The 17,757-nt window shown below is 44.7% G+C and overlaps 1 protein-coding gene across 1 annotated transcript in view; it reads right to left on the bottom strand.

The window, feature by feature from the left end:
* FIP1L1 (factor interacting with PAPOLA and CPSF1) overlaps positions 1–17,757 on the bottom strand; it is a 108,581-nt gene that overhangs the window by 4,179 nt on the left and 86,645 nt on the right. The window contains exons 14-16 of the mRNA XM_068113932.2: positions 14,288–14,349; positions 13,240–13,441; positions 8,604–8,837 (exon numbers count right to left, since the gene is read on the bottom strand). Coding sequence (XP_067970033.2) covers positions 8,604–8,837; positions 13,240–13,441; positions 14,288–14,349 — 498 coding nt within the window. The remainder of the gene's footprint in view (positions 1–8,603; positions 8,838–13,239; positions 13,442–14,287; positions 14,350–17,757) is intronic.

Below are 17,757 nucleotides of genomic sequence, written 5' to 3'. Positions count from 1 at the left end.
CGAATGCATAATGCCAACTGTAAAGTTTGGTGGAGGAGGAATAATGGTCTGGGGCTGTTTTTCATGGTTCGGGCTCGGCCCCTTAGTTCCATTGAAGGAAAATCTTAATGCTACAGCATACAATGACATTCTCGACGATTGTGTGCTTCCAACTTTGTGGCAACAGTTTGGGGAAGGCCCTTTCCTGTTTCAGCAATGCTCCCTTGAACAAAGCGAGATCCATGCAGAAATGGTTTGTCGAGATCGGTATGGAAGAACTTGACTGGCCTGCACAGAGCCGTGAACTCAATCCCATCGAACACCTTTGGGATGAATTGGAATGCTGACTGCAAGCCAGGCCTAATCACCCAACATCAGTGCCCGACCTCACGAATGCTCCTGTGGCTGAATGTAAGCAAATCCCCACAGCAATGTTCCAACATCTAGTGGAAAGCTGTTCCAGAAGAATGGAGGCTGTTATCGCAGCAAAAGGGGGTGACCAAATCCATATTAATGCCCATGATTTTGGAATGAGATGTTCGACAAGCACGTATGGGTGTGATGTTTCGGGTGTCCACATACTTTTGGCCATGTAGTCTATGTATACAGTGTATATATATATATACACTGTATACATAGTGTATACACTGGTGTTGGGCTAGCGGCTAGGGTGTCAGCTTAGGATCCTAGGATCCTGGGTTCGAAACCCGGTCGATCGCTGAATTAACGCCAGGGGGGTTGACTCAGCCTGTCATCCTTCCGAGGTCGGCTAATTGAGTACCAGTTCACTGGTAATTCCCTGCTTGTCGTTAAAGGCGGCAAAAAGGGTTGGCGTCAGGAAGGGCATCCGGCCGTAAAACATTGCTTCAAAAAGGGGACCGAAAAACAACAACTACCACGGTTCCCGAAAAAGGCCAACCCCCGCTTGCGGGGAAAAATGGCCTCTAAAGGTGGTTTTTATACATAGTGTATACAGTGTATATATATACTGTATACACTATGGAGGCCACTGTAAAAGAATATAAAAATATGTCGATAATAATAAGTAAGTGTAAATAATATTAATAATCCCTCCCCCTTCGCTCTGCCTCCCTCCTCCCTCCCGAGCTCGCATATGTAATAAACAGATGTCCCCTCTGTCTTCTTCACACTTGATTCAAATAAATTGGAATTTTTTTTTTTTTTTTTTGTATACAAGATCGAGGCTCGTGAAAGAGCGATCATTAATCACACAGAAAGACAAACCGACACATAAAACATATAACATCGGGAGCGGTAGACAAGATGGGGAGAGAGGGGGAAGGACACAAACACAACATTTGAGAGCAGGGACCGAGAGACATGGAGACATCGAGAGATCTGTGAGAGGGAGAGGGCTTTGGGGGGGGGGGCATGGGAAGGTGGGGGCATGGGAAGGGGGGGGTGGGAGAGGTATAAAACATATGGACACTGCCAGGACTTCCAGGAAAGAAGTTGGAATTTCAAACAAGGTGGATCTGGGGTGAATTAGCGGGGGTAGAAAAGATCAAGGTTTTGGATGGGGGAAGATAAGAGGTGGTGGTGAACAGCTGTTTTAAAGACCTGGAGGGAGGAGTGTGATTGAAGGGAGTGAGGGAGTTTGTTCCAGAGGCGGGAGAAAACAGGAATGAAAGAGTGAAGGTGAGCAGAGAGCCGAGATTTCGGCAGTTTAACCATCAGAGGGTTGCTGGCAGATCTTGTGCGACCTGTAGGAATATTTGGGGGACAGAGCACAGAGAGAGCTGGGGGTGCAAGGCCGGAGAGGAGTCGGAAGAAGACAGAAAGACCACCTGCCTGCCTGCGGTGAGTGAATGAAAGGCCCTCAGAGATAGCTTCATCGCGGGAGATTCCAATAATTCTGAAAGCTTTGGTTTCAACAGCGAGGAGCCGAGCTAGGTTTGAGGCAGGAGCACGGGCCCATAGGGGAGAACAGTATTCCATTGAGCTGCGGATGAAAGCCTTGTATGTGGTGAGGAGCTCAGGTGTGCCGAGGAAGGACTTCGCACGACAGAGGATGCCCAGTCAGCGACTGGCTTTGGAGGCCAGCTTGGAAATGTGGTTTTCCCAAGAAAGATCATGGCAGATAGTGAGACCCAAAAGCTTGAGCGACAGAACTTCTTGGAGAGGATTGTTGAGAAAGTAGATGGGAGGGTTGTCCAGTCGATCTTTTCGGAGAGACATAGTAAGAGTGTGAGATTTGTCAGGATTGAAAGACATGTTCCACTTGTTTGACCAGTCTGTGATTTTGTCCAAGTCTTCAGAGAGTGAGGAGGCTGCAGACTGCCGATCTGAGGAAAGAGGAATGGAGCGGCAGAGAGTGGAGTCATCAGCAAAGAGATAGAGAGGATTTTCCAGAGAGTCGGAGAGATCATTGATAACGACCAGAAAAAGCACAGGGCCCAGAACACTGCCTTGGGGAACTCCAGCCTGAACAGGTAGGGGAGATGAGAGAAATCCATTCAGGGCCACACGTTGACTACGACCAGAGAGGAAGTCTGCAAGCCATGCATGGAGATTTCCATGGATACCAAAGGAGGAGAGTTTGGTGAGCAGAGCTGGGTGCCAGACCGTATCGAAGGCACGTGATATGTCAAGGGAGACAGCTCTGATTTCCTGTTTGGCATTGAGGAACTCCATCCATTGTTGAGACAGCAGAAGCAGCATGTCCAGATTAGAGTGACCTGGTCTGAAACCAAATTGATGATCAGAGATCAAGCCATTGGAGAAGAGGAAAGATTTCATATCCGAGGCAATGATGGATTCCATGACTTTGCTGATAATTGGGAGCAGGCTGATTGGTCTGTAGTTGCAAGGATCTGTTTTTGCACCTTTTTTGTGTAAAGCGGTAATGTTTGCTGATTTCCAGGATGCTGGCAGATGACCTTGAGAAAAAGAGAGGGTGAAAAGAACAGAGAGAGGGTGAGATAGAGCGGCAGAGCAGGATTTTAGGACCCGTGGGCTGATGCCGTCTGGTCCAGTTGCAGAATCAGAGTCGAGGTTAGACAAAAACTCCTCCACCTTGTCAGGAGAGAAGGACACAGAGCCCAGGAGCAGTTGGGTTCGACTGGGAAAGGTGGGAACAGAGAGAGATGGGTTTGGGACTAAATATTTTGAGGCAAACACAGAGTTGAGGCATTCGGCTTTGTCACGTGCGATGTCAACTGTGTGGCCATTTGAGGTAAGGGAGGGGATGGAGGGGGAACAAACACCAGTAACGGATTTGACCAGACGCCACCAGGATTTGGAGGAAGGAGACAGGTTTGAGAGTTCATTCTTCAGTGTGGAGAGATGGTGCTTCCTGGCACTCCTGAGGGTAGACACACACTTGTTCGAAGCTTGGTGGAAGGAACTGAGATTGCCTTCAGTTGGATTAGCCTTCCAAGAGGCAAAGGCAAGTTGTTTCAGGGCAACTGCCTCACCACAAGATTCAGTGTACCATGGACGGGAGGAAGGGTGAGACAACTGAAGACGAGATGGGATAAATCTGTGCATGAGAGAGAGCAGTTTGCTTTGGAAGAATTCCCAGGAAGAATTGATGTCAGAGGCAGTGGAGATGGGAGACCAACCCAGACGATTGATGGCTGCTTGAAGACTGTCCCAGTCGGCCTGAGTGAAATGCCAGACTCGTCGACGCTGAGGAGGCTCTCTGAGAATGGCCAGAGAGATGTCCACTTTGACAAGCACATGATCAGAAGAACCGATTGGAGCAGAAGAAGAGCAGCAGACATTAGCAGGCAAGTTTGTCATAACCAAGTCTAGAAGAGAAGATACTCCATTGGCTGAGATCCGGGTCGGGAAATTGACAGATTGTGTCAATCCCAGTGAGTCACAGAAGTCCTTTGCTGAGGTGCCATGACTGGTGAGAGAGGAACCCACACCCAACCAGCTGGCATGATGACAGTTGAAGTCGCCACATGTAATTTAATGTAATTTAAAATGTAATTTAAAATTGTAATTTAAAATTATTGGAAATACCTTACTTATCGAGTACTGTATTTCCTGCACCTATGTTTTGAATTTGGCTCAGTGCGGTTATTGTGCACGGTGCTCACCGCTCAGCCTTGCTTTCATCTTCCTCTTGATAATTTTGTAATTGGAAAGGGAATCTTATTCATTTATCACATTTAACTTTTTTTATACAAAAATCTTAGTCCACGGAAGAGCAAGGTGACAGAGATGAGAGCTATACACTGACAGGGATGAGAAGGAGAACATGGGTACGCAACAAGCTAGAGGATGAGTGAACGTGATGAAGATAGAGGTGAGTGAAGGAAGCATTGTAACCTGAAAGTAAAAGGGGTGGGTTGGTGGTTGTCAATCGGGGTTGAAAAGATCATGGGTACAGATGGTACAGACTTTATTCCTTTCGCATCTCACGTTACGCCTGCCATCCCTTTCAGCAACATCCTATTATTGTAGATGGCAGCCGCTTGCAATCTTGCTCAATTAAAGAAAGTGAATTTTGGGTAAACAGACAGAAAACTTTGAGTGCTGCTTTGCACTGCTTCTTTGAGCAGTCCCCCATGCTCCCTCTTCCAGAGCACAGGGTGTTTCAAAAAAGTGTACTATTTGAGCAGTCTGATAATCTGCCGTTTCTAATGCCATACCCATCTCTCTTGCAGGTTATGGTGGTGGTGGTATATCATTTCTAACAAGTAGTCAGGAGGAACCTATGTCAACTATGGTGTTCACAGTGGAACAAAAAGTAAAAATCTCGACTTTGTGGTTTGAGACAAAATCCTACGTGCAGGTGTGCCGACGATACTGTCTGTATTACAATGTCCACACCCGTAATGGACCTTCCAATGGGAGCATTCAGCTGTTTGCGGAGTACTTCCAAGCACATGGAAGGATGAAAAACTAGAACGGCGCTCGGTAGAGCGCATACCTCCGCCAGGCTGAACAATTTGTTTTGTATCCCAATGATAGGCTAGATCTGGATTCAGACCTGAACCAAAATCGAATCGACTTGTTGTTTTCACTTAACGAACTCATTCACCTAGTTTAGTCAAAAGTCATCCATAACTTTTTAAAATATCATGTTATATATCGCTTTTCGCCCGATCCCTCAATGGTGAAGAATTACTTCAAAGTCAAATAATTCTCGTATCCGAATCAATATTCAGATCTTCACCAAAATCAAATCGATTCGTCCGTGTCACACACCCAATCGATCCACCAAGTTTCATCCAAATCCGTCCATGACTTTTTGAGATAATGTGCTACGTATCGGTTTTATCCCCATCACTCAATGGTGAAGAATCACTTGAAAATTAAATAATTCTCGTTTCCGAATCCATATTCAGATCTTCACCAAAATCGAATCGATTAGTTCTCTTCACACACACAACCTCTCTACCAAGTTTTGTCCACATACGTCCACAACTTTTTGAGATATCCTGCTATATATCGTTTTTGGCCTTATCTGCCAATGGTGAAGAATCACTTAAAATTTTATACCAGCCGGATCGCAATCCGGATCTTCACCAAAATCTTAACATTTCGTCCGTGTCACATACACTACCTCTCTTCCAAGTTTCGTCCAAATCCACCCACAACTTTTTGAGATATATTATTCACAGACAGACAGACAGGGGTGAAAACATAATCTCAATCCACCTTCGGTGACAGAGGTAATCAAAATAAGGCAACAGTGGCCGCCCACCAAGTGTTACCAAGGACCAAGGGAACATTTCTCTTGTGACAGATTCTGCTATGGAAAGTCTGAAGAAATCCCACCGTTAGCATTCCCGAAACTAACTCTAACTAACATGGCGAGATGAGTAACAATGTGTGATTGGATCAGTGACCGAATGGAAATGTATCCAAATTAGATCAACTCCTTTTGGTTCAGTGGTGAAGCACACTTCCATTTGAATGGGCCTATCAACCATCACAACAACATCTTCTGGGGTGCTATACCTCCTGAGGAGGTGTCTGAGATGTCTCTCAAGGGCTCCAAGTCCACTTGCTTCTGTGCATTGAATGCCAGATGGGGTATGCTAGAACCATATTGGTACGAGGACGTCAATGGTAAGATGGTGACAGTCAACGGCAAGCAGTACCGCGAGGTCTTACGCCGATTCCACACTGATCTCGCTCAACTACTGTTCAAACCAACTCAGACTTGCATGGTTCATGTAGGACAGCGCCCCACCGCACACTGCAGGTGAAACCGTCGACTTGCTCCACCAGCTGTTTGGAAATCGTATCATCAGCCTGGGCACAGCTCATGAGTGGGCCGCCCACAGCCCGGATTTGAATCCATTGGATTTTTTTTATTTTGGGGTGCTAGGAAAGGTCAAGTTTACGCAAACAAAGGTGTCCCTATGTCCTTCTGTCCTATTTAAGTGTTTTTACTCCAATATGGTCATTTTGCAATAGGTTTTATAGATGATGTAATATGATGCAATATTTAGCTAACTAAGCTACATTCAGTCTGCTTATTCTTTATTAACTCACCAATTCCTATAATCTCTGGATTGTATCTAGAGGTGATTGTATTATCAATGGCATCCCCAATGTCACCAGCAGATTAAAAAAGTAGAAGAAGAAGAAGTAGCAGTAGACCCAACAAACCAACAAAAGCTATGGCAGCTATTTTTAAATCAAGATAACTATTGAAAGCTGCAGGTGATAAATGATGGAAATGAGAGGAGATGGGGCAAGGATGGAGGGGAAGTATAGTTTGGGATAACCATAAGCACACAGGCATTTAATTGCACAGGCATAATGAATGAATGAATGATCGTTTTAAGGCCATTTTCCCCCCTAGAGCGGGGGTTAGCCTTGCGGGCCCCATGACAATCATGGTTCCCTGTTTGAGGCAATGTTTTTATGGCCGGATGCCCTTCCTAACGCCAACCCTTGGTCACGCTCTTACGATGCGCAGGGATACGGTGTACCGATTCTAAACCGGGGTACACACCGTGATCATTCATCCCAGCAAGCTGGTCCTCAATTTGCCGACCTCGGAAGGATGACAGGCTGAGTCAACCCCCCTGGCGTTAATTCAGCGATCGACCGGGATTCGAACCCAGGATCCTAGGATCCGAAGCCGGCACCCTCACCACCAAGCCAACACCAGGCATACAAACACATAACTACGTGGGTAGCAGTTCAAAGTTGGCATGGAATTTTATCTGGAAAAACCAACAAGTGCAGGGAAGTTAATGTAAATTAATCCCTTTCTCGAGGTATTCACTGACTACACGTCCAGGCTTGTCCTATTGGTGTGGCTGTGTGCCTTTATGCCATCTACGTTAACAATATACGTTTGGAGCAGGTGCACAGTCATTTAAGGACACATGGTTCATCAACTGTAAAATTAATGCCATTCAGATGATCTTTGAGTGGTCCAAAGGGATAACAATTACAAGGTGAAAATAGTGGACGGTTTGGGGGAGGACCTGTAACTTCCTGACACATCTCCATAAGAGTACGCAGCGCACGTCCTTCTTGCTCTAGTCAAGTCTGGGTTCTTTGGCATCCACCTTTCATTAACCTGTTTGAATTTCCAATGAGAATGAATTGTTGTTTCCACACTTCCAACACTGACGTACAGATCTTATACAATGTATTGGAAAAGGAATCCAGTGGTTCTCCAAAATGATTTGTCCAACACATTTCACGTTTTCTTGAATGACGTTACTTGGATGCACAAGAGAATGCTCACGATTCATCAAGATCACGAGAACACTCGAATAGCGTGTGCATTTTACCAACTCGCTCTGCCGTTAGAAACACACAATTCTGTGAACGACATGCATCATCGAATTGTGCAGACAGTCTCCTGTTCATTCCAGCTGGTTTGATATTCTCACTCACAAGGAACCTGATAATCATCATTTTGTACGCAGCCTATGGCTGCTGGTTGCATCATTGCTGGGAGTGCGGCTGTGCCGCTAATGCAGTGCTGCCTTTTTCCTGTAAGCAGGTACTCATTTTGCCGAACTCGGAAGGGTGACAGGCTGAGCTACACCAAATGGTGTTATTTAACTGTACGACATGGGCTCAAACTCAAGACCCTATGATCTTAAACCAGCCAGCTTAACCCGTTAAGCCAACACCAGGCTTAGGACCCTGATGATCAACCTCCATTCGAGCAAGTGACTACATTGTCTGCCTTGTTGGTTTTGTCCAGAAAGCTTTGGCCTACGTTGCTGTCATGTTCTGTATAACTTGCCTGGGGTAGGCAATGTTATTGCACAAAACTTCAGCGTCGAAAAATGATCAATACATTTTTACACATTTCTACAATAACAAAGTTCAAGTTGAAGGCCCCTCATCGATTGCACTGCATTTTATTCCTACGACGATGAAGAGTCGCTTAAAAGTTATTTTTCTTAGATGCTGCAAGTGAGAACACAATTGTGAGATGCCACAGCCAATTGGGCCTCCTTTGGGCTCATACAGGTACAAATGAACCTGATGGTCGGTCGTCATTGGATTCAAATCTTCGAACAATTGAACGTAGTTTGACCAATTCTTCTTAGAGTTGTACGGAGTAGTTGTGAAAACCCTCGCGTGGTTACTCAACCACCGTGTATTTATGTACAAACATCAGGTGTGGAAATAACTGTGTAGAATAGAAAGTACCCCCATACCGTCGTGATGATTTGTGCCGGCCACTGCTGCTGTTAGCAGACACAGAGCCATCGTCCTTCTCTCGATGCCGCCGCTCACGGTGCTGCCGGTCCTCCGGCAAAGGCCGACTGCGTTCGCGGCTGCCATGATTCCGCTCGCGCTCAAAACTGCTGCGCTCACGGTCTCGCTCGTAGCTGCGTTCATGTTCTCGAGGATACTCGCGCCGCTCTTGGTAACGAAACCTGTCTTCATCGCTGCCATGTGAAAGGAGCAGGAGAGGGATAACAATTAGCACATCAAGGAGCCCTCGATTTTATACAGTAAATACACTCGACTCCTTACGGGAGTGGCGGGAAGGCCAGGGTAATGTTATTATCCTCTCTGGGGTATATAAATTATAGTAGATCTCCTGTCAAGTTTGGTCGAGATTGGATAAATAACGACCGAACAAACCACGGTAAAAAAAAACAGACAGAGAGACACCAAATTGCATATTTTAGTATGATCATTAAAGAAATGGACTCTCTGACATTTATAGGACAATGACGTTGGTAGACAGCACGACAAAACATGGTGGACTAAAATCAAGAGAGTATTATAACTTTGGGTTACAAAGCAGTGAAGAAAACACTCAACACACAGAGAAAATTAAAAAACAATCGTACTTCCCTAAAGACAATGAAAAGCCAAATGGATCGTATTGCAAATGACAAATACTTTCCGAATATAGAATAATTAATGGCGAGGACACAGAAATGTAAACTGTCAGATTGTGCTGCTGCCGCCCCCTGCTGCATGCTCAGAGGTGCACGAGTCATCACATGGCTTATGCCAAGAAAGCACGCATCAACGCATAGTTCCTCACGTAGGTAACACCACTTCACTACCATCGCTGAGACCATGTCCCAATTTCATCTGCGGCGACTCCTCTCATGCGATGGAACATGCACGTGTTCCATCCGCTTGCCTTTCGATGCATCCATTAAAATAAAAAAAATTACCTCTACAACAGGCCGACACATCAACATTTGTTCCACAAAGCATTTTGTATTTTATTTCATTGTTAATTTTACAATGGCTGGCTTAAAACAAAAAATATATATAAAGGATGTGGCATGACTGTGTTTAACAAAAATTCTTTTGCAATCGTCACATACAAAGCCATGGAGAAAAAGGAACATCATCTTCTCCTCCTCCAAAAGTGTTTGGACAGCCACAAGGTTAAAAGGTCATTATTTTAGCCGCCCAGAGCCCCAGAAGCTATTTGCACCGTTAATGGTAACACGAGTACGCTTTAAATGCCACACAGGCGTCCACACGCCTTAAAATTACGTGGATTACTAAATGGTGCATAGGACAAGCGAGAACAGCAGTGAAATGAAAAGGTAATGGCTTGTCACTTGAAGACGAGTCTTATATAAACCAAACACAGCTCCAATTTGGACTGGTCAGTGCAACGTTTGCTGGGCATTTGCTCATGCAATTGGGATATTCCAAAATCAGATGCACCTATTCACTTTAAACTTGCATAATTTTCTTTGAAGTTAAATATTATCCCTAGCTTCGACGAAAGTCAACAGATTAAGGGTTCGCCCTTTTGCTCTGGTGAAAGGTCAACGTCTGAAACGTCGTCAACTGCTCCTTGCTTCCCAGTGCGGTTAGTGTTCCTGGATCAATGTCTTGTCGATTCCATCCGTTGTTCTGCCTGTCCATCAATGCACATCAAAACTAGAACAGCACTTGGTAGAGTGCGTACCTCCACCCGGCTGAACAGTTTACATTTTGTATCCACTGATAGGCCGGATGTGGATCCGGACCTGAACCAAAATCTAATTGGCTTGTTATTCTCACCCAACCAACTCATCCACCTAGTTTTGTCATAATCAGTCCACAACTTTTTGAGATATCATGCGATATATATATATATATATCGTCTGTGGCCTCGTTTCATCATCTTTTTTTCTTTTCTTTTTTACACATGGTCTAGGCTTGTGGAAGAGCTAGGATACAGAACAGAACAGACCAGGCCACAACATAACAAAAGAAGCAGCAGGAGAAGGAGAAACAATAATAGCAGGATGGAGTGAGAAGGGAGAAGGTAGATGGAGACGGCCAAAAACAAGGGATGCAGGTGAGGATGAGGGGTCAGGGAGAGAACATATCCAATCATCAGCAAGTTCCTAAAATCAATTGAAAATTTTAAAAAAATGCTTGTATCTGGATCCGGATTCAGATCTTCACCAAAATTGAAACAATTCATCCTTACAACGCAGACAACCTGTTGACCAAGTTTCATCAGAAACCATCTATAACATTTTGAGATATCCTGCTCAGAAAGAAACAGACAGCAAAACAGGGGTGAATACACAACGTCCCTCCACCTTTGGTGGTGGGCTAACAAGCCACCACCAGCAAGACTACTTCCTCATTATGCTCTCACATTGGCGTTTTGCAGTTTGCTCTCACATTGCAGGGCATGTCATACATTTCCAACATGAACATGAATCATAATGGACTCTTACAGCATTTTTTTTTAACTACCATGTACATACCTCAGGGATTTGGTAGGCAATATATACAAAAGCACATGAAGCAGACATAGTCTGTTAAAAAAAAGAATAAAAAAAAGAGTTAATTATGCAAAAAAAAAGGTTAAAAACAAATGGATTGAAAACACTCAGTCTCAAGGGAGGTGTAGTTAGCCAGCCAGCAGGAAGCAATGCACCATTAACAAGATTTATGATGGGGTTTTTTTGGCAGAAAAAAAAAACAAATGAACCTTCCAAGAATCCAGGCCAGCAAATGCAGGCAGTGACAACAACGCAAGGCTTGCAGGCAAAAGTAAATCACGGCAAAATCTCGAGCAGAATGCACTGATCGAGAATAAAATAGATTTCTAATTCCTGTATAAACGACTCGTCATAGTCGCCCAGCTGCCAGCAGAACTAAGTGTATAAACTGCTGTCCTAGCTCAAGCAATTGTCCAGAAAACGAATAAAAAATAAATCCTTCATTTTTCCTTCATTTAAATTTCAAAAGCCTCCAACTCTCGAAAATACCATTACTCTTATTAACTCGAGTAAAAGCAGGGTGATAGAGAGCAAACTGGCAACGAACTGACGGTGGGGCAGTATTGCGACAAGTGACAGGTAAAGAGAAAGAGCAGGTAAATAGCAGGTAAAGTCACAGGTAAGGAGCAGGTAATGAGCGGATAGGTAAAGAGGAGGAGGAGAGAGAGCGAGCAGGGAAGGAAACACAAAAGAAGACAGAGATAACCTGCGAGTCGAAAGAATCGTGAGCACACGGCCTAGCCAAGGCCAAGACAAACGTAAGGTTGAAACCGACACAAGAGGACCAAGTACGTATGTTCAAGAAGACGTGGGAATGGATACACGACATGGGAAACCTCTGGAGATGCAAGTATTCCAAATGGTTCTCAAAATAAACTATGTTAGAACAATCCTTTGGACTTCCACATGCATTTTGTGTGTATAAAAACGACCAGCAGTCAGCACCAGATTGAAAAAGAAAACACTGGCTTCAGTTCACAACAAAACTCATTAGAAATGTACAAATACAACCAGCTACAAAAGGTATCTCAAGAGGCCTCAATCAATGGACTAGGAACACTGGAAGGCTCATCATTAGATATTTACAAACGTCTTACCGAGCCTTTCATTCCATCCTGTCCCATTCCCCCTACCACTCGCTGCTTTTCCAAGAATTCCCTCATTACCCACAGGATTAGTGGGTAACAACCAGAACGATAAATGAACACAAAAACTAGCATAGAAAACCCTGACGGCAGTGAGAAAGCGACGACATATGGGGAGAGCATGCACACAGAAATAGCAGTGCAAGAAAAATGGGAGTCATGCCCTTTAACCTCCTAATCCCAAGAGGACCCACGCATATCTGCCGCAGGGTAAGGGTCAAAAGGCACGAACCTTGACAGCAAAGACAAGATACAGTCACACAACAAAACGGCCAAATTGGCAAATTAAAAGAAGGTTTAAAATTTCAACTCAGCAGCTGGAATCTTGTGCTTCCACACATCATTTGATCTCGACATGAAAAGAACCGACAATTTTAGCTTGTACCTTCGGAAAAAAATGAAGTTGGCAAATGGTTCAACAACTCAGAGGGTGTGGCAAAAAGCAATGAAAAAAAAAAAAGATGTCATCTGCCCATGTGATTCCAATAGCTTTTCCTCCATAATGCACTGAGAAAAAAAAACAAGCATTTAACATTCAAATATAAACTCTTCAGTGCAGTGGGACCAGGAACATTGTGTGCCAAACCAGATATTGGTGAGTGCATCCTGACCAACAATATGTGCTTGCCACACACCATAGTCTTTCTGTGGCCTACACAAACAAATACTGAGAGGCAGCAGAGACAATTTTAGCCCAGGCTGGTTGGGCCGAATGGAATCCTCCTGAGTCCAAACCAAATTCCTTGTGCATGTTAATTACAATGAAGAGAAACGATCTGCTCCTGTGTGCAGCCAGTGTTCAAGATTATTTGAATGCAACACTCGTATGTCTCCGTAACAAACTACTACAAGATGCGAGATCAAATAAGACCAAGAGGTTTGTCCACGTTTGGCATGGAGGTCCATGGAGATACGATGGGCCAACGTGTCTTGAAACGTACCTTCCATAAGCCCCTGGAGGATTGGGGCTTCGGGGACAAATTTCACGACCGAGTGACATCCTTTCACGTTCCCATATCTGGGGTGCCGGAGAAGCAGGGGGACCACTTGTGACAATGGCGGGTGCTGGCCCCACTGTTATCGTTTTGTCCCCGGATATGGGAGGCCATGGATGTGAAGGTAAGGAGACAGGAGGAAAATTGGCTGCAAGGTTGGAGAGGAGAAAAACACAAGGTCTCATCAATTCTGTACATCACATCATTCAAAGTATTATTTTGGAAAAGTGAATAATTAAATCTGGATGTACAGGTCTCCTTGCCACTACTTCTCAGTTTAACTGCTAAATTTTGGCACACACCCCCCCCCCCCCCCCCCCACACACGTACACACATACTCTGATATTGGAGCCCTCATAAGCGTGAGCTCAGACAGCCTATCAGGTCGAGCAGATGCCCATTCTCCGAATCTCCCAAAAAGTTGAATTTTGAGCCCCATGGACACAAGTAATAAACCTTGATTATAATTAATCTGCATACATGCTGGGGGTACACAGGGTCAGGGCGTGGACATAAAACAATTGCCCCCTCGCCCCCCCCCCTTCATCCCCCCCAACCCCCAAAGGGGTGGGTTGATGTCTTTTGATTTTTGCTTGTGTGTGGCACAGTGCAAGTTGTTTACTGACCCCTGCCAGAGGGGATGGGTTATTACTAGGCATAGGCACAAAATGAACTTGCCCCACCATCCCTCCTCCCCACAACCCACCTTCCACGCTACTCCCAAAGGGAGCGGATGTTTTCAGTAATGATAATGAAGCAACAGTAATCACTAATTATAATGCTATGGGCCCAGCAGAGCACACTAAAGGAAAATATGAAGGGATAAAATTAAGTGGGGTGGTAGGATTACAAAAAAGGGAAGAAGATAAAGCAGGCCTGGTGGAAGGATGATGAAAGCGGGAGGATAGAAGGAAAGAAAGCTCAAAATAAGGAGTCAAGCCATTCGTGTACATAAAGATCAAATACGAAAGTAGAATAGACATGACATTCTTACCAACAGGAGGGTACCCAAATGGAGGTGGGGGAGGACGTGGAAGGAAACCTGGAGGTGGACCACTGCAATGAGAAGGAGAATGGTGGAATGAGAAAAGCTTAATATTTTACTGATGCTATACTCGACAGGTACCGACATACACCGGGGATGGGGTTGGAGGTCGGGATGGAATGGGAGGGGGAGGGGGTGGGGATGGAGTGGGAGGGGGCGGAGGAGGAATAGGAGGACAAAGAGGACAAGTAGGCTGAAGATGAGGGTGAAGAGAAGGAGGAGGGTGAGGAGGAGGAGCAGCAACAGGAGTAGGAAGCACACTAACATACACGCAAAAGTCTGTTACTTTGGCAGATCTGCTCATTCTAAAGAAATAACTCAGTTATATAGCAGTTTAGGAAAGGGGCAATAAATAAATAAGTGGACTAAAGACAAACAGAGATATACCAAGTCAAATAAGAACAAATCCTTCAGCTGTCAGCTACAGTGTGACCTATTAACCCCCTGCATGTCACAAATGAAACATTATGTTGCTCTTCCTGAAAAGTGGGGCTACGGCATCTGCAATGACAATAGAAAGCTCAATCTATTAAAGCCAGGAAGAGAAATATCCAAATAAGGCAGTATAGCAAACACAACAACAACATGCATTTTAAAGGCCATTTTCCCTGCTAGAGCGGGGGTTAGCCTTGCGGTCCCCATGACAATCTTCTCCATTTTGCCCTATTTTCTGCATCTCTCCTTGTTAACCCCCTTGCCCGCATTTCTTCTTCCACCATCTTTAGCCAAGTCTTTCTCGGTCTTCCCCGTCCTCTACTTCCTTCTACATTCATTTCCATCACTCTTCTCAACCAGTCACTTTCATCCTTCCTCAACACATGACCAAACCATCTCAACCTGTTTCTCTTCACAGCATCAATCACAGGCTCTATTCCCATTATCTTTCGCAATTCATCATTTGTCTTCCTCTCTCTCAACGATACTCCGCACATCCGTCGAACCATTCGCATTTCCACCCTTTCCAACCTTCGTTGCTGCTCTACGTTCATTACTCATGTCTCGCTCCCATAAATCATAACACTTCTCACACATGCAGCATACACCTTTCCCTTCAGCTTCAACGACACTCCCCTCATCATCAGCACGCCACTCAAATCCCGAAACTTCTTCCATGCACATCTCACTCGAGCAACCGTTGCCGAGTCTGATCCACCTTCTCCATTCAGCATGTCTCCGAGGTAGCAAAATGTTTTCACACCTTCCAGCTTCACGCCGTCTCCAAGATCCAACTCAACATTTCCTCCATCTGCAGCTCCCTCTGTGCACACCTTACATTTGAATGTAGCTGCCACACTGGTTAATGACCCTCTCAGACTACTACATTTTTGATGAACCCACTCAGCACACATTGTACACTGAATGGAGTTCACTCCGACACCCTTCCTACACACAGCACAGGGCCACTTCCCAGTTCTTTCCACCTCACCACGTGCTTTACCACTTGCCATCACCTTCATCTTTCTGATATTCACCTTCAGACCTTTTGTCTCCATACATTCCTTCCACGTGTTCATCTCTTCCTTCAGTCCATCCATACTTTCCGCAATCAACACCAGATCATCTGCATACAACAACTCCCACGGTAAACCCTCCTTTACGTTCTGAGCCAGCACCTCCATCACAGCTACAAATAGTAGTGGACTTAGTACCGACCCCTGATGCACTCCCACCTTCACCTCAAACTCACCACTGTTCCCGTCCTTCGTCCTTACAGCTGTGCACGCTCTTTTGTACATTGCCATCACTACTCTGATCAACCATTCCTCCACTCCTAACTTCCTCAATACCCATGTCAATACTTTGCGTGGAACCCGATCGAATGCTTTCTCCAGATCAACAAACCCAAGAAACAACTTCTTCCTCTTCTCCATGTACTTCTCCTGCAACTGCCTCACAATGAAAAGCGCGTCTGTCGTTCCTCTTCCTGGCATGAATCCAAACTGCATTTCGTCGATCTTCACTTTCTTCCTTATCCTCCTCTCCAACACCCTTTCCAATACCTTCATTCCATGCTCCAATAACTTTATCGCTCAGTACGAGCCACACTCCAGAGGGTCACCTTTCCCCTTGTATAGAGGGACGAGGGTACTCAGTTCCCAATCCACTGGAATGCGGCCTTCTTTCACCACCAGATTACAGATCTCTGTCATTCTCTTCACACCCCAACTTCCTGCTGCCTTCAACATATCTCCCACAACTCCCGTTGGCCCTCCCGCTTTTCTATCCTGCATTGCTTTTATCGCTTCCTCAACTGGTCCGAGAGCTAGGTGGATTTTATTTGACATGGAAACTACAAAAGCTTTGTCATGCTGGTGTGGTACAGGTAGCTTACCTGACCCCAGAAAGCCAATTCTTAAGTGCAGCTAGCGGTGGGTGGGGTAGGGGGCGCCACTCAAAGTACCCCCCAGATTGGTTTTATTTGACATAGAGACTACAAGACCAACTCATATGCCAAGTGGTAGGGTGATCTCCACCGACTACAAATCTGCAACTTAAGAAGAAAATTTCTGGTGGGGAGGTCACTTAAGAACAACATTAATTAGTGCTAATTAGGCCTTTATTTGACATATAAGCTACAAAACTGAAATCACATACAACATGTAGAGAATGGTCCCCTCATCAATAAACAACAACGTAAGAACAGAATATGTGGTGGTAAGGTCACTTAAGAAGAGGTCAAAGGTCACGGAATAGGGGTTTCCAGCTCTTAATTACTGTTTGATTACAACATGCCACATGATACACACATGGCGTTGTCATTGAAACCTATATCAGTGGAGCCTGAAGTGAGATACATGAGAAGCAGAAATTTTCCAATTCCATTTCCTTTGATTTCAATCAGCGAAAACATTTTTAAATGCACCTATTTGACCCCCATGGCTAATAACACTGTTATTTGACATGTAAGCTACAAAACTGAAATCACATACAAAATGTAGAGAATGGTCCCCTCATCAATACACCACAACTTAAGAACAGAATATGTGGTGGTAAGGTTACTTAAGAAGAGGTCAAAGGTCACGGAATAGGGGTTTTCTGCACTTAATTACATGAGAAACTTGTAAACTGTGAAGACAATGTAAAAGCTGTAACATTTATTATAACAATTTCTGCTAAATTAGTACAGGTAAAATTTCTTCTAAATTACTACAAGTAATTTCTTAGAATTGCCTGTACAAACTATACTTCAACAATTTCTGAGAAATTATATTTGAGGAATTCCCTGTCCAGCAATTTCCTGTAAATTATAAACTCCAAGGATTCCTCATCTAACATACTCGAAAATAATTCACCAAATTCCGAGAAATAATATTTGAAGGACCCCACCCACCGCTAGCTGCACTTAAGAATTGGCTTTCTGGCATCAGGTAAGCTGCTGTACTACACCAGCATGACTAAGCTTTTGTAGTTTCCATGCC

Source organism: Myxine glutinosa, chromosome 4 (assembly GCF_964187855.1).
Source record: "Myxine glutinosa chromosome 4, kmMyxGlut1.1, whole genome shotgun sequence".
In the NCBI taxonomy this organism is placed as follows: domain Eukaryota; kingdom Metazoa; phylum Chordata; class Myxini; order Myxiniformes; family Myxinidae; genus Myxine; species Myxine glutinosa.
The sequence above is the reverse complement of the archived record's forward strand: the minus strand, read 5'-3'. Positions and strand labels throughout refer to the sequence as shown.